Source organism: Telopea speciosissima, chromosome 2, assembly GCF_018873765.1.
Source record: "Telopea speciosissima isolate NSW1024214 ecotype Mountain lineage chromosome 2, Tspe_v1, whole genome shotgun sequence".
NCBI lineage: Eukaryota > Viridiplantae > Streptophyta > Magnoliopsida > Proteales > Proteaceae > Telopea > Telopea speciosissima.
In genome coordinates this window covers 53841437-53863099 of record NC_057917.1, presented here as the reverse complement: position 1 = coordinate 53863099, position 21663 = coordinate 53841437, and the positions used below count along the sequence as shown (strand labels likewise).

Genomic DNA, 21663 nt, shown 5'->3' with positions numbered 1-21663 from the left:
TCATGGTTATGCCGATTTTGATGATTCGATACTGATTCTTTGATTCGTGACGGAGGGTTGGCTAATTGGGGGGCAATGGTCATGGTTATGCCGATTTTGATGATTCGATACCAATTCTTTGATCTGTGATGGAGGGTTGGCCGGTTGGGGGGCAATGGTCATGGTTACATTTTGTTTGTTACTTCTGTCATACTCTCATGTGCTTTGATTTCTTAATGGGGAGAAAGTTCTCTGTCCGATAGTGTAGCCTACACCAGCACTCCCATGAGTCTATCTCTCTCCTTCCCATGTGAAAAGACTCTACCCCCTTGTTTTATGGAGGAGAGAGATAGACACATGGGAATGCTGGCGTAGGCCACACTCCCGGATAGAAAACTACTTCCCTTCTTAATGGGTTAGAAGTTTGATTGACTTAAAATGTAGGATAAAGTTTTCTTTCATAATTGTTGTTCTCGAGTGTCAAATTCAAAATTTGTTGAATTCTATCTTTTCTTTTCTTAATTTTTCCGGGCATCCAAACATTAAACTGAGAGAGAAATTGTTGCTCTCTCTCAACGTCACCGGTGACGGGTCACAAACACACGCACCCACAATCTTTCCCTATTTACAATTTTGTTTTTTCCGTGTCTTTTGAGTTTTTGAGGAACGCTTGTTAACAAATGTGGTAGTAGCTTTGGAAGCAAATAAAGAGAAGATCCATTACCCGATTCACAACAGCTCTCTTGTCCTCTCTCTTCCACATTTTATTTTTGAGGGGTAAACCTCTTTACTTGCTTCTAAATTTAAAATCATTCCTTTCTTACTTGCTTTATATATTGTTCCAAATTATATAATGGTAACACTTAAATATCTATTTTTGACTCTTTATTTATATATTTCTGGTCGTTTGAGAAGAAGCATCAGCATTAGCCGTAGCATCAGTAGCAGTAAATTATAGTTGCAGACTTGCAGTAGTAATGTTGTTGATGTTAAGCCGAAGATGCAGTCTTTCTTAGACTCCTTCACCTTATTGTTTAGGTTTACCTGTCCTTGAATTAAGTTTTTTTTTTTTTTTTTTTTTTTTTCTCCCTCATTGTTTTAATTTTACCTGTTCTTGAAGCTAGTTGTTCTCTTTTGGTAAACGAAGCTCGTTGTTGAAAGAGAGATAATGTGGCAAGAGTTTTAGATCTCGATCGATAAGAGCAGAAGAAGAAATGCGGCGGCTTCTCGAGATCTAGCCGTCTCTTTCACAGTACTTAAGATGAAACAAGTTTTGAAGACGGAGCTAGGGTTTTGGTTTCTGTTCCATTTCCACGCTGAAGACCTCTTCTCCTCTTTGGCTTGATGACGACCAAGCGCGCTTACAAGCTACGTATCCTTTGCACATCTTCCCTTCTTCTAGGGTTTTTATTATTCTTTTTTTTGTGTCACCCATCGAAGGGTATTTGAAGCAATGCCTTACAATTAGATTCAATTTTAGATTTTTTTTTGCCCAAAGTATTTGCTTTTCTTTATTAAAATGGCACGGAGGGTTGTAGTTAGCCTTAAATTTGGTTGTTCCAGAGGAATTTGTGGCGCACAGTTCCAGTGTCAATTGCCTCAAAATTGGAAGGAAGTCGTCGAGGGTTCTTGTCACAGGAGGGGAAGATCACAAGGTGAACCTGTGGGCCATTGGCAAACCCAACGCTATATTGGTAAGTTCTCCCTGCCCATCGTCTCCTTTGTCAGATATTCTATTTTTTTTTCCACCGAAATGTCTATTAGAGAAATGGTATGTGTTTGTTTGATGATCTACATTCCCCGCTGCATATGCCCACCATTTACCCCTTATTTAGGTTAAGAACATCTGGATGGATGGCTGTCACTGACTTTAAGCGACTTCAATGTTTACTGCATACTTAGTACTTGCAATTCATTAAGCATAAAGAGAAAAAAAAGGACACACAAAGTTTAAAGCAATTGTTTGATAGCTGAATTTATTTTCATATTTCTTATATTGAGTCTGGTTATTGCAGACTACTAATGGTATCTCAGTTGACCATATTTTGGTTGATATGCAGAGTCTGCCTGGTCATACGAGTGCAATCGAGTCAGTAAGTTTTGATTCTTCTGAGGCTTTGGTGGCAGCAGGAGCAGCAAGCGGCACAATTAAGCTGTGGGATCTAGAGGAGGCAAAGAGTATGTGTTTTGAGCCACATTGCGAGAGTCCATTTTAGCACTTGATTTTCTGAAAAGTTTATATTTCATTTCATTTCTCTCATTGGCTTGGTTTTCCACCTGCAGTTGTTCGCACACTTACTGGGCACAGATCAAATTGTATATCAGTTGACTTTCATCCTTTTGGGGAATTCTTTGCATCTGGTTCTTTAGATACAAATCTTAAGATATGGGATATCCGAAGGAAGGGATGCATCCACACATACAAAGGCCACACACGAGGGGTCAATGCCATCAGATTTACCCCCGATGGTCGCTGGGTTGTTTCTGGTGGAGAAGATAATATTGTGAAGGTGATGCTGGATTCTTCTCTCTTCATCTGTTATGCATTGAATGCAAGCATAACAGATGCTACTCTTATGCATTAAATATTGTCTTTTCCATGATTGACAAGATGATCCATGATTATAGTTTCTTTCAATAAATTCCCTTATGACCGATAAGGTGATAAATGATTCATTCTCTTTTTCGATTTATTCAATTAGTTAAATAATTTGCTTTTCCTTTTCTGTTACACTATTGTGCACAGCTGTGGGATCTGACTGCCGGAAAGCTATTGCATGATTTCAAGTGTCATGAGGGCCAAATTCAGTGCATTGATTTTCATCCCCATGAATTTCTGCTGGCGACAGGTTGGGAACATTTTATATTTACTGTAGTAATCTGATTTAATCTCTAGGCAGGTATCTACTGGATTTTACATCCCCGTTACAAAGTTGCACATAAGGATAGACAAAACAGCCCCCTATATTTAAAGGGACTATCTACATGATACCTCTATAGGTGTATTTAGAATTTGACACCTTTTTATTCTCCTTGTCTTATTCCCAATATTTTTTTTTGTTGAATTGAATTTATATTAAAGAAAGTAGCAATATACAAAACTAAGGCCAAACTGGTTATCCAAGGGGGAAGAACCCCAACAAATGAAATTAAACTACCATCAGAAGGATGACACAACAAAAGACGGGGGGAGGGGGTGGGAGAAACAATTAACAAAAAGGAGGTTACATCAAAATATCCAGGGGAGAGAGACAATAAGATGAAAAGATGACGCATCAAAATCCAGGGGAGGAGTAATAAGAGGAAGATCCTAAGAAGAGGCAAGATGCCTGTTTCTTGCAGTGGTGGGACACACAAAGCAAATTGGAAGAAGTTTGTTCCTGATCTCAAAAGTAATGACGTTTCAGATCTTTTCAATGGAACACAATGAAGAAGATCATCTTCTTTTATTCCTTTCCCGCCAAACATGATGAATCGCAGCACTAAGACCAACTTACCAATGATGTCACAATATGTACTACCACTAAAGTTTTCAAATCGACCACCATTAACTAAGGATAACTCTAGGATGGGGCCAACACTTGTTATGCCTTTCCAGACAGAATTCGAGAAAGGACAGGAGAAGAAAATGTGATCCACACTTTCCAAAGAGTTTCAAAAGTGGCAACAGTTAGGGATAGACAAATTCCTATGTTTAAGGAAATCCTGACTAGGGAGCGAAGTGTTTAAGTTATTCTTAAAAATTATTTAAGTTAGGCGTATAAAAGGGTTTTCAAAAATAATTTGAAATTGACTTATCATTTTGTCATTATCAAAAGTTTTCATTGTCTTGCACATTTTTCGAGTGCACATGTTAAATAACAGTATTTATCATTATTTGGGGAAACAATAGATTATACTAAAAGGGTGAAGAATTAAGGTTACAAATTATTTGACACCTTAAGGGGTGTCAATAAGAATTCCATATTTAAATATTTACTCTTATGCCAGGATGTATCCTAATACTTCGTAGATTAATTGTATGAATTTATTGAAGTATTGTAATCATGGAGGGAAATTAATGTAATTCATAGTCACGGTTGTGATCTGAACACCTAAATTCGTCAAATTGTTCATCACAGCATGGCCTTTGCTCAGGATGAGCCTGATAAGATGTTGGACATTCGGTTCTCTGTTATTGGTGGTTTATTTTAGAATAGAAAAAACTTCTGATAATTAAGAACTCCCCAGAATTTGGCTAGGAATCATGTATTTGCACTTACCTGTGAAATCCGAGCAATGACCTGAGATTAGGGTAGATGTTGATATGTTGGACTATCTGGCTTAAAAGGAACAATATAGTGTTTGACCTTATTGCTAAGATTATATACTGGGTGATTTGGGGAACTTTGATTTCTTTTAGCATCTGGTTGTAAAGACATATGATATCGAGCTTATCTCTTTTATACTTCAAACCCTTTTTTAAAGTAAAAAAGAAACTTGTATTAACAAAAGAGAAGATGTTACTCAAGATCTTTAAGTTCTAGCAACAATGTCCAGTCTGTTCTTGATTTTTTTCCAAAACTATCTGTTCTTTACTGCTAAAGGAAAATGTATTATGTTGTTGGTGATAAATTAAGTTCTGGACAACATGTACACGGCAGATTTTCTAACTTCATTAAAATTAGCTTTGGAGGGTGTACTGTAACTTATTTTAGATCTAGTAGTTAGACAATCCTACAAAGAGAATCTGTGGTCTATGCCGCTGCAAGTGGTAATCGTTAGGAGTTTTTTTGGTTGCAGTGAATCAGCATAATCAAGGCTCTAAATCTCGGTGTTGAGGCTGGTTTCGACCAGCCAGCCAGCCAGGAAACCAAGATTTCCCAGGTTTCGACTGAAACCAGGTCGAAACCTGGTATTTTCTGGGCAAGACTAGACATGTTGTGCTGTCAAAATTGGTTGAAACTAGGATGGTCAAAACTGGTCAAAATTGGTGGAAACTTGGTATTTTTATGTCGAAACTGGTTGAAACTACCGAAATGTTAAGGGTGTCAATTTGGGGCTGGAACCGGGAACCGTCCCAATACCATCCCGCTAAAACCCGGTACCGGACCGTCCCGTTAGTAAATGGGACGGTACTGGTATCTAATTTTGGTACCGAATGATAAATGGGACGGGATTCCCAATGGTACCACTAGTGAAATACCAATTAGGTACCGGATGGAACCGAAACTACTAGTACCGTTTAAAAAGAAAGAGTATATAAGGTCTTTTTTTTTTTTTTCTTTTTTTAGAAAAAAAAAGTGTATAAGAATTACAACTCATTGGGGTTTCACTAATTGCCTTTTGAATACGAAGAGGAACAACAAGTCAATAGCCACAGCTTGAAGTCTCTCCTCACAGAATCTGCTACAGTGCTACTCCCTCCCCCCTCGACCAACTACATCTACCAGGTTCTTCCCTTTTGCACTTCGTACTTTGTACCATACTACCATGTGACATGTTTGATAAGTAAAGTTTTGTTTGGGAAAATCAAAGAGGAAACACAACGGGATTCTTCCATTTTTTAGGACTTCTTTAGATTTAAAAAAAATGAAAAGCACATTAAATGTGATCTTAGGGAGTTTGAAGAAGTAAAACTATGATTTCATAATTTAAATTGCTTTACAAAAAGCAGTAGACAACTTAGATTTTATGATGGTGAAAAAATTCCACAACACTAATAAACCCGCTTTGTTAGAAAAAATTATACTTCTTCTCCCTTTTTTTATAGTGCCTAGAACCGTTTAAGAACTGGTACCGTCCCATCCCGCTAGTTATCTGGACTGGGATCTAGGTTTGGTCCCGTTAATTAAATGGGTCGGTATTGGGATTGGCACTTTTGGTACTGGTACCGTCCCGTCCCAAATACCGGGAACCGTCCCAATTGACACCCTTACGAAATGTGTTAAATATGGTCAGAATCAGGAGGTCGAAACCTGACTTATACCAAGTGTTGTTTCAGTTTCTTGGGAAACCGAGATATCTCGGTCGAAACCAGTCGACCGAGTTCTTGAAACATGAGCATAATGCCTGTATTCTGTTGGTAATCATATGGGCCCACCAAAATCTCTCTTAGTATCATCGGCCGTCTACATCTAGACCAAAAGACCTGTCAATTATGCCATATATATACTAATTTCAGACAAAATTTGATAAATGTCCAATCCAGGTCGGCCTCTATCTATCCAGTGATCAGGATTGCCATGTCAGCAGTCCATTGGTTTGACTGCTGAAAATACGGGGAGAAAATGTGCTAGATGGTAAACCATGTGGTTGAGACGGTCCATGAAATCTGGCAAGTAGATAATGCTAGGATGCTCTATCCAGAAGAACCATGTCAACTCTCCAGATTGCAGAAGTACCTGCGAACCTAGAGAACCTTTTGCATAAGCTTTTTGCTTCTTTTGTTTGTTTCTATGCTCATTGATTTTTTCATATATAAAGTTGTTCACCTGAACTTTGGGGAGCTGGTTATGTGGACTCTGTCCCTCAAGCTTGAAATTGATTTTAAAGTTAATGTGAATATTATTGATTACTTGGTTATATAACCATGCATGCCAAATATTTTCTTTGCAGCTTACATCAATTTGCACCATTTTATGCAATGTGGCAGTTTTCTGTGTAGTATTGACTCTCTGCAGTGCTTAGTGAAAACAAAAATCTAAATTTAATTGTTAGCTGAATGCTTGCCTAGCTATTGTATTAACTTGTATTGTTTGTAAAGTGGTGCAGTTTGCTCTTGATTGTTGGTTCTGTGCTTTACTTATTATGTGTGTGGGTGGAATCTAGGGAATCTGATTTAAATATCTGTTGAATGCATGGACTGTTCTGGGTGCACCTGAAAACAATTTATTCTTCTTCTTGTCCACTGTGCTTGCCTTTTCAGACTTGTGATTTTCAGTTGCCTAATCTAGTCAAGCTGCTATTTTTGTGGGGGGTGTCTTCCACTTGTACAGGTTCGGCTGATAGAACTGTTAAATTCTGGGACCTTGAAACTTTTGAGCTGATTGGTTCAGCTGGTCCTGAGGTATCTTATTAATTTCTACCTTATGCTTTGGTTGAAATTGGCTTTAACTTTTTCAAAATAGATTCCAAAATGCTTCTACAAAAATGAAAAATCTTTTCTGCATCCCCTGTTTATAATGAGCATGCAATTTTCATTGACTTTTTGCTGTTTCAGACCACTGGAGTGCGTTCTATGACCTTCAATCCTGATGGAAGAACCCTCCTCTGTGGTTTGCATGAAAGTCTGAAGGTAAGTTCTCTTTATCTTTCAACATAAGGGATGCATTTATTGAGTTATAATAATATTCCATGTTTGTTTAGTTTCAAACTGATCTCCTGGATGCCACTGTCTAGATTTTCTCTTGGGAGCCAATAAGATGCCATGATGCTGTGGATGTGGGATGGTCTAAATTGTCGGATATGAACATTCATGAAGGGAAACTTCTTGGGTGCTCCTATAATCAGAGTTGTGTCGGAGTTTGGGTTGTGGATATTTCGGTACTATTCAGATTTACCTCTATAGTTTTCATGTACTTGCATGTTCTCTAGTATTGTTTTGCTGATGGTTTTGTATTGGATGTGATTTTAAGCTGATGTACAGCTTCTAATAATTGATGTTTTGTACCTTAGCGCATTGAACCATATGCAATTGCTAGTGCGGCTCGATCAAACAGTCATCCAGAACCGAAATCTACTTCAATTGTGAATCTATCTGTACTAACTGGCAACAATGAGAAGATTAGCACAGGAAGGATATCAGTTATACAAAATTCTGATCCTGTAGCTAAGGAAACAAAAACTTTGGGGAGGCTGTCGGTTTCGCAAAGTTCAGATCCTATGAAGGAAGCTAAACCTTTATCATGTATGTCGCGTTTGAACTAAATTTTCCCTTTTATGCCTAAAAAATATATTTTCTTATTGTTGGTTCTGCGTACTGAATAAAGCTACAGGAAGTATTCCTGGTATTCCACAAAGGGTCAGTGTAAGCTCTGTTCCAAAGACCACAGTGTCAAGTGCAGTGGCAGCACCTAGTGCAGCAACTCTAAAGAGGAATATTGCAAAGTCACCATCCAATCATCCAGTCTTCAACAAGTCAGATGTGATTCCTGTTATTGTCCCGAGGACTAATGTGAGGCTGGAGCAGGCATCTGATTCCAAAAAAGAAATTGCTGCAGCTGAAAGAACCCCATTCTCCATGCAGGCAAGGGTAACTGATTTTAGGAAGCCGTCAAACAACAGGGTTGATCAGGAAAGGCCAAATATTTCTGCTCACTCTGTATCAACAGATTATAGGACTACTGAACTGAATGAAGTTACAGATCAGAATTTCCTTCCTGCTGTTGAGAGGTCGAATCCAGCAATGTCAACGGCTGATAGAGACTTGAAGGATGCTAGATGCCCTGGGCCTGGGAAACATGGAATGAATCTTTCATCGGAGCCATCTGCAGGTTACCAGCATGAAAGTTGTAAGTGTTTGTCATCTTGGAAGTATATCTTTAGACCATGTCTGATCTCATAAACCCATTTTGGTTGCTTATAGCTTGCTGATATCTAATAGTACTTGCCTGTGTTGCTTACCTTGTTTGCAAATTACATCTTCTTATAATTTCAGCTTTTTACAGTCAGAGTTCCTTGAAAGTTAAAACAAATGCTAATAGTCAACCCAATCCAACAGTTTCTAGGGCTACTGGTGTTAAATACTTATTTTTTTTGGGTAGATTAGTAGTAGAGTCTGGGGGAATGATCGAGTTACTGGAGTATTTACACTGTATAATGTGCGTAACATCCATCTTATTGTGTTATTACGGTTACACTCTATATTCAAATTTTTTCAAGTTGTTTAAGGTATACAACTTGAAAAACATTGATACTGGAGTATTTACACTGTATAATGTGCATAACATCCATCTTTTGTGTTATTACGGTTACACTCTATATTCAATGTTTTTCAAGTTGTTTAAGGTATACAACTTGAAAAACATTGAGAAACCTTTTTACCCTAGGATCATGTTAGTAAGGGCAACCCTAATCTGCCAATCTAAACCCTAACCTGCAAATCTAATTGACTGCCCACCTCGCCCTGTCATCAAAAATCTTCTTCGACGGCATATCTGCAGTGGTGGTCTCTTCGATGGTAATCTGTAGCTGTGGTGAGATTTTTACCCTAGGATCATGTTAGTAAGGGCAACCCTAATCTGCCAATCTAAACCCTAACCTGCAAATCTAATTGACCGCCCACCTCGCCCTGTCATCGAAAATCTTCTTCGACGGCATACCTGTAGTGGTGGTCTCTTCGATGGTAATCTGCAGCTGTGGTGAGATTTCCTGTAGACAAGGCAATCGTCGCTCCTCCCACGCATCCAGCCTGCTCTCTCTATTCCAATATCTTCTTCCCCGCTCCTCTCTCTCTCTTCACTCTCCTCTCACTAGACTTCTCTCCGTCTCTATATGGTCTCCCATCAAATGGGCACTCCTTGTAATGTCATCCTTCCATGTGTATTTGGAGATTCATAACAGGGCTACAGGGAAAAGAAAAAAAAGAAGCCAAACAAAACAAACACAAGGAAATAAAAGAAACAAACGAACCAAAGTTCTTTGCAGGGAGAATAAGAGAAGAAAAGAAGAGTAAAAAAAAAAAAAGAAACGAAACAGAGTATTGTTCTTTTGTTCAGGTGCAGGCCAGCGCAGATGGAGGGATTAAGGGGAGTTTCACGGCATCTGTGGCATCATCTTTTTACTCGATCCTCTTTTCTTCTCGATCCTCTTTTCTTCCTCCCCAGATCTGGGCTGTTACATCTCTCATCTTTTTAAACAATGTGAATGGCTTGATCTCCTCTCTCCACATATATCTTTGCTTCTCCATTACAGAATACAGCAAATCAGAACGGAATCGCCTGAGTTGTCTTATGTTTCTTCTCCCGAGGTCCCACCAAAGCGACCTGGACCTCCGAAGTCACCCCCTCGAGGTGCGATATGCAGAACACGTCTTCGTATCCTGCGCATTAGTCCTAGAGATCTATTCCCTCTGATCTGACTCTCTCTCTTAAATTTTCTTTTTCTCTGATGGTATTTCATTACAGAGCAATGTGCTTTGGTTTCCTTTATGATTCTCTTCATATTGTTGTGAAATTAGAGACAATAGGATCCATGGTACATCTTCGTCAATTATCCCCTGTTTCTGTTTCAAAGTTTAAAAATCAGAAAATAATAGGTTAGGTTTCCCTGGATTTTCCATTTTTTCCTCTCCAATTTTCTTCTTCATGTTTCTTCATTTGAATGGAAACAATGGGAAACCAATAGATTTCAGACTGGTTTTGTTGTTGTCTTGTTGAATAAGGTGGATCAGAGCATAGTGTCTCCTCCCAACAAACGAATTTGGGTGTTTTAGGTTGAAGATGAAGAAAAGGGTAGCATTGTTATTTTGTTTGTGATGTTTTAGTGCAAGGATAAAATAGTATTTTCCAAACTATAACTAACAGCAGGCCAACACCGTCAGACAGAGGAGGTCCGAGTGTAATAATTGAAAGTTGAGGGGAGGAAAGTTTAATTAGGGCAAAGTACAGGGGAGGAAACAGTAATTATATATATATATATACACACACCACCACCACCACCACCACTAACATCAACAATAAAACAACAACTCAGCCTTATCCCTACTAGGCTACATGGATCCTAGCCCTCCAATCAGCTCTATTCTAGGTCATACTTGATACAATGCCTAAGCTATATATATATATATAATGTAATATAAGGTTATAAAGGTCAAAATATAGAACATAAGGGGGTAAGAATGACTGTATTAACATATAAGGGATGAAATGAGAGATTATTGAAATTATTACATTTGGAGAGCAAGATCATCAGGTTTTTGGGCTGGTGCCTTGGCTCATATGGCGGCCACCTTGGACCTCAAGGAGGGCCTGACTTGGCAACTGTGGTTCCGAGAACTTGCAGAAGCATTCCATATTTTCTACGCCTCCTTTATTTTTTAGATTCTATTTAATAATTCTTTATTTGGTTGGATTGATGCTACACAGCCTACAGTTTATAAATATTTTTTATGTGGCTGAACTACAAGGAAAAGTCGTGGTTGGGTAGGGTTGAATAGGGCTTTTAGAAAAGAAGAGAATAGGTAAAAAAGAAATGAGCATTGTTATGGCCTATGGGACCTTGAACAGTACCTCTGAATAGCAGCTAAGGAAAACAGCATATTAAAATGGGAGACTAGAAAGGATGAAGAAAAGAACAGGATGGAGAAGAATATTTAGAAATCAATATGAGAGATGAAGATGATTAGTGGGATATCTTAGCCAAAGCTAACCATTTAAAAGCAGTCAAACCACTTAAGAAGACTCTCACTTCATTTCATCAGCTCATATGGCCAGAGGCAACGGTACAAATGCTTATATAGAATGCTCACATTCTTTTTTTTTTTGGTGAATAAATAATTCATTACCAAAAGGAAGAGCAGGGGGAAAAAAGGGGGGGGTAATACATGGGAAATTGGGGGGGGGGGGTGGGACTTGGGAGCTATACAAAGGTGGACCCTAGGAAGGTTCGAAAAGAAGAAGTAGAGAAATAGGTAATCCCTAGGTAACAACAGTATGCCTGTTCCTTGGGGGAGTCAATAATAGATCTATGAGGTAACAAGTGAATCTTTTAGCTAACATAAAAAAAAATGGCCTTCTAAATCAAGTCAAGGGAACGAGAGTTGGAAGTCCATCTTCGAAGATTTCGCTCCGTCCAAATATGAGATATAGTAGTGCCGAACACTAAGTTGCCAACCACATCACAGATAGTACTACCGGAGAACGCCATATCCATCCAAAGTTACTCCCTGGAAAAGGTTAGAGGTCTCCTACTACGGGGCCAAAAAAAGTCTTTTAAGGCTTTTTTCCAAATTGAGCAGGCAAAGGGCAAGAGAAGAAAATGTGGTCAATGTCCTTGGTACCATTCCAACAAAGGATATGGGAGAGGGGGGGGGGGGCAGAAAGGTGGTGGTGAAGGAGGAAAGCTTGGGTGGGAAGGCAATGATTAAAGACTCTCCAGACGGTGAAACTGTGGCGGGGGATGTGGCCTTTGAAGCACACCAGTTTTTGCCAAGGGACTAGGGGACCATTGTGTCTAACAAAGTTCCAAGCGGATTTTGAACTGAACAGTACATTGTGGGAGGGGAGCCAAATGGTTTTATCGGGGGTAGAGGTTTGGTGTGGGGGGAGGAGGGGGGAGGGGGAGGAGGGGATTAGGGGGGGGGAGGCCTAGAATGGGGAGAGACTCGGGAGAGGAGGTAGAGAGGATGACCAAGCACCATGGGAGATGATGGAGGAGACCTTTGCTGATTTTGGAATACTAGAGGAGTAAACTGAGCGAGCTCCTACAACAAAAAGGAGGACACCTAAGGGGGGGTGCCAGTGATCTAGCCAGAGGGAGGTTTAATTCCCATCGACAATCTTAGAGATGGAGGCTCTTAGTGCGAGGGGGCGAAGGTGGAGGATTTTGTGCCAAACCCAAGAAGAGTCGGCAAGAATAAGAACCGTCCAAATCGACTCAGATTTGAGAAGGTAGGAGTAAACCCAATTGACCCAGATAGAGTCATGTTTAGTGGAAATTTTCCAGAGCAATTTGAGAATTCCAACGATGTTAGTATCACAGATTCTGCAAATGCCGAGACCACTTTCTTTTTTGGGGAGATAGATGGATTTCCAATTGAGGGGGTGGAGAAATTTGGAACACTCTTTTCCTTTCCAGAGAAAGGCACAGAATAGAGATTCCATTGCATTAATGGTAGATTTTGGAAGCCCATAAATACCGCACTAGTAGATGTAGGGGGATTGGAGAACTGATCTAATCAGCTCAACTCTCCCCACATAGGAATGGAGGTTTCCTTTCCAGAGTTGAAGCCTCTTGTGAATTAGGTCAAGCATTGGGGTGCAGTGAGGACCAGTCAGCCTTGCGGGGATTAGAGGGAGACCAAGGTACTTGACCAGAAGGGTGCCAAGGGAGAACCCCATAAGGTTTTGAGAAGAGTAGCCTTTTCGGCTTCAGAAACTTCAGAGAGAAAGATATGGGATTTCAAAAGGTTGATTTTGAGACTCGAGAGACCTTCAAAATGGAGAAGGGAGGCCATGATGGCTGAGATAGAGGAGTGGGAGGCCTTGGAGAAGATCATGAGATCATCAGCAAAAGCAAGATGGGAGAGCTTAATGGCTTTGAATTTAGGAATGGGGGCGATAAAGAAGTTGGTCAGTTTTGTACTGAATACTTCTAGAGAGAAGCTTGGGGAGGAGATACAAGAGTGGATCCAGCGAACGGAAGGAGGCGGGAAACTCATTTGGGTCAAGACATTGGTGATGAAGTCCCAACGGAGGGAATCAAAAGCTTTGTGGATGTCTATTTTCATAAGGGCAATTGGGATCGGGATTTACGGTCAAAATCCCGAACAATTTCAGATCAAAGGAGAATATTGTCTGAAATACTTTTTCCTGAAATGAAAGCCGACTGGTTGGGGCTTACAAGGTAAGGGACCACTAACTGGAGATGATTGGCCAAAATTTTTGCAATGAATAAAGGAGAATATTGTCCGAAATACTTCTTCCCAAAATGAAAGCCGACTGGTTGTTTTTAATGCTCACATTCGTCCTCCTGCTATGACCAGAACTTCCCTAATCTTAATTCAACTCAAACCATTTCTTTTTTGTTCAATAATAAAAAGAGTAACACTAACTCCTACCTGACTAAGAATTAAAGACTAATTGAAACTAGGACCAAACAACCTATTAGACTCTATTATATTCAAAATTCAAAATCATTAAAAACAATAGCCCATAGCTAACTAGCATAAACAAGGTCTATTCTTCGTGTGGCTCCATTATGGCCCCATCAAGGTCCCCTTCTTTAATTGAATTTAAAATTTGAATTTCAGTTTGGATCTTAGTATTTGAAATGTTAGGCAACTCTTCATAGGGTATAAAGTATTGTATCTTAATGTTTCTGTTTCCAAACTTTGTTCCAGATGATGCTCGGGTGCATAAAGTAAACAGAGATGCCTGTTCTGCTGACATTCAGAAAGGAGGTAGATTCTATTGTGACCTCCCTGTTTGACATGTATGATAAACTATATCAAGGCTGAGTTAGTTGTCATTAATGTACAAAATTAGGAAAGACACGCTCACTTGTTGCAAGCTGGGAGAAGAGAGAGAGTTTTCCTGCGTATGAAGGACCTACATCCAGTAATTCCTCTGAGACAACTGCTGCTGTTAACGTTCCCTTTAATACGGTATGGTAGTTTCCTGGTAACTTCTAATTGCAAACTGCAGTGCTATCAGGTGTTCTCTTTTGTTCAATAAAATAAAAATGAAATGAAGCAGCTGTTATAAAATAGTTAAATTTTAAATCAAATACAATAGAGATTTCGGAAAAACTCCTCAAAATAGAAGGGCATTGGCTTGTCTGTTAAAGAACAGTTGTATGAGGAGCAGCTAATTTATTGTTGAACTTTTGTGCTGTTACATCTGACAAGCTAAATATGGTTATGGTCAACAAAAACTAAGTGGATGCTAACACCAGCAGTAAATGGCTAACTGGTGCAAAACCTTCTTTTCACAGGATCCCAGGAAGGCTGGATTGGAAACAGTACAAGCCTTCATATTTAAAAAAAAGGAGACCATTGCCCCTTGATTATCTAGCATAAAAAAAGGAAGACCTAGGCAAAATGAGGCCCCTAATGTCATCCAGATTGATACTAGAGATAGAGGATGAATAAGGTCCCTAAAGAAGTCCGGGCAGCTTGACAAGAAACATAGCGCTGCTAGATGATCTGGTGCTCCATTTCCCTCTCTTAGGGTGAAGGAAAATTCAATCTCCAAAAATTTCATTTCGACCAATGAATCTGATATCTTGCACTGAAAACCTGATTGCTCCATAGCAGTGTTTTAAATTTTACCTGTGGTGATTTTGCCCAATGTGGTCGTACTGAAATATTTCCTCAATTTCACCAAATTTGATTTGTGGCAAAACCAAAATAATTTTCCATAGGTTTATACAAAATTTGAACATGCTGATGTTAGATTTTCCAAAAATTGCTTCAACGACTATTTCTTGTGAGTTGTATCTCCTTTAGGGTAATGCTAGCCTGTTGCTCCTTTCCTTTTGTACAATCTCAACCATTGAATCAGTGGGACCCACCCTTGTAGGGATGTGGGCTCCACTGTGGACCCACATATTCAGCGGCTGGGAACTTTGTGCATCAGGTGACACTTCTTAAAAGAGCGTCTGACTCACATTACCCTCCATCTCCTTAGCTAGAAGGATGTGATCTGTTGCAGATCTGCATTCCAAGAATGGAATTGTCAGTACTGTCCAATTTATTGCTCTTCAATTTTTTTGGGTAGAAATTCCTCTTCAACTTTATATGCAGGTTTGTTTGTGGATTCATATACTAGGAAGAAATCAAACTTAGTTGAAAATAACTATGAAATGCAAGGTAAGAAAGGATTAAACTTGAATTAATTTAGTGAAGTTTAGAGTAATTCCTGGTACGGTAGAAACTTGGATTCCAAATCCTTAGAACTAGGAACCGAATTTCTACTAGAAATAGAAACACATAGGCAGTTGTTGTTGAAAAGAGAAAATCAGAATCTAATTTTTAATTGGACCTGAGTAAAGAAATCCCAGTTAGATTTGGAATAGTAAAAGAAATATTAAACTAAGGCTTAACGTAATATAAAATATGGCTTGAAACTGAAGGAAGAATGACTGATTTTGCTGATTAATAAGCTGTGAAATCTCAGATTTATCAGGGAAAAGAGAAAGCTATGAAATGTCAGAATAGGAGGACAATTTAGAAATGAAAGAGTTTGGAATTTCTGATCTAAATTTATAGAACAGTAGCGGAGGATCAGAAAATGGATTACAGAATCAAACTAGAGTGAAAAGATGAATTCTGACCTGTTTGAATATAGAACTAGAATACTCTTTTCAAGTTGAATTGCAGGAAACCTGAGGGCAGAAACTGAAGAAGATAAAAGAAGCAGCTGCTGAGACCCACCCAAATAAACCTAAGGAATCCACCTCTAGAAAACCATGAATCCACATGGTTAAGAAACAGAGGAAAAACCAGAGCTTTATTTCATAAAATTATGGCCTCTATGTGCTGCTGTACACGCCTTTATATGTGCCAACATCCTAGCTAGTGATCATACTCAAAAGAGGAATTCCTATTTCCATTACAATTAGAGAAATAGAAATAAATTCACACTCCTATTTTACCAGTGAAATTCTAAAATATATAGTAGAAACTAAAGCGAGGCTTGGTTTCAATTCTAAAACATATAGAGGGTGGGCTTTGGTGCCATGGTAAGGTTATTCCATTGTGACCAAAGTGGTCACGGGTTTGAGTTTGGAAACAGGCTCTTTGCGAAAGCAGGGGGTAAGGCTGCGTACATTATGACCCCCTCCCCAGACCCCGCAATGGCGGGAGCCTCGTGCGTTGGGTATGCCCTTTATAGTAGAAACTAAAGCAGATTTAAGTTAGCCTAAATTTAAGGAAACAGAAATAGAAACCAAAAAAAAAAAAAAAAGATCACATTAGTTAGAAGGTGTTTGCGCTATTCACTCTATGTTTTAGTATCTCTGTGCTTCAATAAACTCCTGTTATTTATAAAAAAAAAAATGGTGTTTGGGCTATTTGGAGGCTCAATAGAGACCAAGGAGAATGCAGGGAGTATGCAGCTTGAAATGAAACACCTACATATTCAGGCTGCCTATTGCAATCAACGGCCAACTTGATCAGCAAGTCGAACAAATTTATTTTCTGACAGCTGCAGGTGGATAACCTAAGTATCAGCTCAATTTCTTTAACAACCAAGCTCTTTTATGTACCAATACAATTCATGACAATTTGCTTGCCTCCCCCCCCCTCTCTCCCTCTTTTGGGTGGTTTCTTCAATGTAAAATGAAGAATCTGTTGGATTACAAGTTAGATATGCCATTGACATACATTCTTGTGTGGCATCTTTGTGCATGGCATAATTACACCTCAGTCCTTCTATGGAGTGGGTCTACTTCTCTCCCCTGTGCCCACCTCCAAATCCTTATTGTTTGTGATATGTCTCCTATATTCTTGAGGATATTACTTGGAAGGAATCTCTTATAAGTGAACATGAATAAAAAAATCATTGTGTGGAACCAAACCAGAAAAAAAGGTAGTCTAGTTTTCGACCCTAGGTTGTACACCGTACCTTGTTGTATACTTTCTCTATTATAGTCTATTGTACACATAATTAAGTATTATAACTCAATCCTATTAAAACCACTCAAATATGCGTTAGGAATAAAGAAAAACCATTTCATTGTACACTTACAAGTAGGAAAAAACACTTGTTCCTCCGACTCTATGTCAGTACCACGTAGAGTTTCAGGAAGCCTCAACCCCTTTAAAAGATTGCTCCCACAATGAAACTGTTCATCCAAATCTATCACAAAAGACGGCCATGTCATGGTATGCCTAAAGAAATGCTCCAAGTTCAACACAACAACTTGATATATGTCATCATCACATAGTTGTCAAGGCGTCGCCTAGGCGTCCAGGCTGAATTTTATGGGTCAAGGCGACTGTCGCCTTAGTGGTATTGAACCATGTTTGGCCCTTATTTGTGCCAAATATCATTTAATTAAGATATTATTCATAACTAAGCAAATACCCCCTATTTGAATCCAATAAAAATAGTTAAAAATTCAAATTCCAAAAAGATAAATTCAATCCCCCAATTCAAAGAACAAAATCTGGATTTTCGAATATAGGTGAAATTTTCAACTTTCTAATGTTTGGGTTTTTCTCAAATGTAAGAATACCATAAATCTTTATGTGGTAAAACATTGATAAAAACCAAAAGAATGGTACAATATTCATTTCTTTTATATCTAAAAAAATATTCTCATTCAGAGCGATTTTGACAGCATTCATGCACATCAAGTAAGGTTGGACCGGAACATAACTCCTTCAATATAAATCAGATTTAAGCAATTTTGGATTTGTTGGAAAGCTGGTTTTGTACTCTTCCTATTACAAAAAGTCTCATGTAAGAATAAAATCATTTGACCAGTCAAACTTCCTAGAAAACAAGAACATTTATCTAAATCGAGAGCAGTTTAATTACTTGTAGTTAAGATCATATTTTCTAAGAATAGTATAAACCAAATGCGAGACTAGGTATACCAGGACATTGACCAATTCCAAGAACCAAATGCGAGACTAGGTATACCAGGACAATGACAAATTCCAAGAACAGTATAAACCAAATGTATGCTTTGATTGTTTCAAACTTCCAATAGCTTGCTTCTTCAGTTCTATTGTCTTTTAGTTAATGTTGATTTTTTATGACTTGATGTGGCTTAATATTGATTTTTGATGACTTGATGCGGCTTAATGTTGATTTTTGATGACTTGATGTGGCTTAATGTGAATTTACGATGATATAAGGTATATATTATAGCATACTAAATATGTTAGAAAAGAGGGGAAATAAAAAATAACACTTAGGCAGACGCCTTGTCTCCTAACAACTTAGCACCCTTCCACCACCTTGACAACTATGCATCATCGATATACTATAGGTAACTCAACCTAGGATATAAGTTATCAGGCCGGGAAGATGGTGCAAATGTGGACCTACTGTAGATGCTTTGTGGACCAGCCTGATATGGTTGTTGGGGGGGTTGGGTATGAGAAGATGCTTTCCACAAATGTATGTCAGTGGGGAATGAAGAAGACATATACTGGTCATAACCACCAAACCTGGCTGTGGAGCCCCTTGTGGTGGTGCACGCCACTGTCCTGTCTGTCCATACTCACCATATCCACTATTAAATATTTATCCTATTTTTGCAAAAATTAATTTTGGGGAAAAGGGTGTACACCCCCCAACTAGGAATCTTGCACAAATTTTGTTCAAATAAGGCAAATTGTGGCTGTAGATGCGTTGTAGTAGTCGCCAACATCTTGTTCCACCAAGTATATGATTTGCTAAATATACCAAATCTGTTTTTTTTTTTTTTTTATTTTTAATTTTTGAAGTTTTCCCTCTTATTGTAGAAACCACCAAAACTAACCAATTTCGATCGAAACAGTGCTTATGAAACTTGTACTAAAATGCAAAACATAACCTAAATTTCAGCCGAAACTTGTATTCTTGGTGAATCACATTGCATTTCGCTTCGACATATGTCAAATCCGAAATTTTTCACGCAATTTCAGTGGTTTCGATCCAAATTTCAAACTATATGAAGCTCAATAATCAGTGAAAGTAGCTACCATAAGCATGTATGGGAGGTCATACACACTTATCTTCCTCTTAGTTTTTTTAAATGATTTCTATGAAGAAACTACAAATGTTGAGTTATTACTACCATGCATATGCAGATCTGACCTTTATTTTGGTTAGATCTCCTGATTTCCCCCCCCCCCCCTTTATGGATGTCTGTTTATATTATTTAATTATGGCCTATGTAAACAATGGTAAATGTGCTTCTGTTAAACATGATTTATCTTATTCAATGCACATAACAGAGAGGGCGTCCCCCATCTGCTGAGAAGGAAACAGTTTTTGCTAGCAACGAGGATGCTATTTCTGATCTAATGGAACAGCATGAACAATTTGTAGGCTCTATGCGGTCTCGCTTAACCAAATTACAGGTGATTTTATTTGCCATGGGCTGTAGTAATATATTCGTATATAATAATTAGGTTGTTGGTAGAATTTTGGAATTTACTGATTAGGGTTTCTATCTTCGTTTGAGCCACCCATATCATACAGTCAGAACTCGGAAAGTGGGGTTTGTTTTTCTGACAAACTTCATTTTTCACCTTTCAATAATGTTCCTTGCTAGTTGATCTATAAATTGGAAGGTGTGAATGACTAAAGATTCTTTTAATGTCGAAGGCTCCCCCTTCCCAATCTTAATTCGATTATATAGTAAGAGAACTTAATGCAAGTCTTGCAGGTGATCCGCCGATATTGGGAGAGGAATGATGTGAAGGGGGCGATTGCTGCGATGGAAAAGATGGGTGATCATGCTGTAAGTATAGTGTTGATGGTAGTCCTAGGAACTAATTTTTTAGTGTCTGTATCATGACATTGTCCGTCTGCGGTGATATGCAGGTGCTTGCTGATGTAATCAGCATTTTTACTGAAAAAACTGATATGGTTACACTGGATATCTGCACATGCCTCTTGCCGCTTCTTACTGTTCTTCTTGAAAGCAACATGGATAGGTGAGAATTGAACAGGAGTCTACCATTGGTACTTTTGGTGTACTCGAGGTGCGCCGTGGCATAATGTATGGAGCTTAGGTGTTGATATCTTACTCACACATTGGTTATGTGCTATGGAACTCAAGCTTTGTTATATTCATTAGCTTTAACACTTGAAAGTTTGTAAAGTTTTGTGATGTTATGGTTGTACATGTTAATTAATAGGGAAAAGGCTGGGGGTGCCGCCAGGGTGCCCAGCATGTGTCATCCTCTCTCCTCCCCCTTTGGAAAAGACTCCCTTGCCCTCCTGTGTCCAGCCCTATAATTGGTGCATGCTTCTAGCTTACTGAAAGCTGGTGGCATGCCCAACCCTCTCCCTAATTAATATTAATTTGAAATTTCTTTGTGCATTATGCAAATTTTAGGTTATTTCTTGGTGCTTTAAATATTTGTTATTATATATGGATCTAAACTTGTATATGCTGAGTTGTATATGATTCTAAAATTGAACTTCACTTCAGTCTGGGGTGCACTTTGGTGCCTACTGTTTGCCCCTTGCTTTAGTAACAAGCACTGCTCAGTCTGTTCTGTCAATGAAGGTGTGAAAGCGTTATATGTTGTCAGTGTGCTGTCAAATGGTTATTTATGAACCCACACTTTCTATTTATTTCCGAATTTTGCCTCTTTCTGTCAGTATTTGACAAGCTATCCTATATTCAGGCATTTAGGCATCTCTCTGGAAATGCTGCTGAAATTAGTCAGAATTTATGGTTCTGTGATCCATTCCACGTTGTCAGCGTCGTCATCTGTTGGTGTTGATATCCAGGCTGAACAAAGGTGTGCTTGGCTTTGCTTTATCTCTGTTTAATTATATGCCCTTGTATCACCACTTATAAAATTTCTGCTGGAAGGCTCAATGATGCTTGTGTAATTGGTTCCAGGCTGGAACGTTGCAATCTATGTTTTATTGAGCTTGAAAAGGTCAAACACTTCCTTCCTTCTCTTGTTAGGTGAGTATTCTTTCATTCATTTACTTTTTACCTTCCGCTTTGCCAGTTTACATGCTAATCTTCTTTCTTTTCACAGAAGAGGAGGGTCCATTGCCAAGTCTGCACAGGAGCTGAACCTAGCTCTTCAAGAAGTTATATAAGCCAAATGGTACTAGTATACATGGTGGAAATGCAATTCTTTTGCCCTCCATTCCCCTGTAACATAGATTAAGTTGTTTCTATGTGGAAGCGGGATTGTGCATTATAAAGTTCTGAGAGGCTCCCCATTCAACATCACATGCTAAGCTGGTTCATTAACACTACTAAACACCACAGCTAACAGATCATTTACAGCATATGAGCCACACGGTGACAAATGTCTGGCCAAGATGAATCCGGGTGGGATGATACCCTGAC

The 21663-nt window shown here is 38.8% G+C and overlaps 1 protein-coding gene across 3 annotated transcripts; it reads left to right on the top strand.

Annotated features, from left to right (window-relative positions):
- The first annotated feature begins 1128 nt into the window (after window positions 1–1128).
- Window positions 1129–21408, top strand: LOC122651597 (katanin p80 WD40 repeat-containing subunit B1 homolog KTN80.4-like). 3 transcript variants are annotated; one of them, XM_043845041.1, is made up of 18 exons: window positions 1129–1351; window positions 1543–1673; window positions 2040–2157; window positions 2263–2489; window positions 2726–2828; window positions 6957–7027; window positions 7181–7255; window positions 7360–7503; window positions 7636–7867; window positions 7950–8453; window positions 14021–14080; window positions 14166–14284; window positions 19574–19699; window positions 20008–20082; window positions 20166–20278; window positions 20978–21094; window positions 21199–21267; window positions 21344–21408. In XM_043845041.1, the coding sequence occupies exons 1-18, from the start codon at window positions 1324–1326 to the stop codon at window positions 21405–21407; spliced, it is 2376 nt and encodes a 791-aa protein (XP_043700976.1). In that variant the 5' UTR covers window positions 1129–1323; the 3' UTR covers window position 21408. The 3 variants fall into 3 exon arrangements, 2 of the variants coding, with proteins under 2 accessions (XP_043700976.1, XP_043700975.1); XM_043845040.1 differs by having other exon boundaries at window positions 7950–8471; XR_006331476.1 differs by lacking the exon at window positions 20166–20278 and having other exon boundaries at window positions 7950–8471; window positions 20008–20100.
- Window positions 21409–21663: the final 255 nt, after the last annotated feature.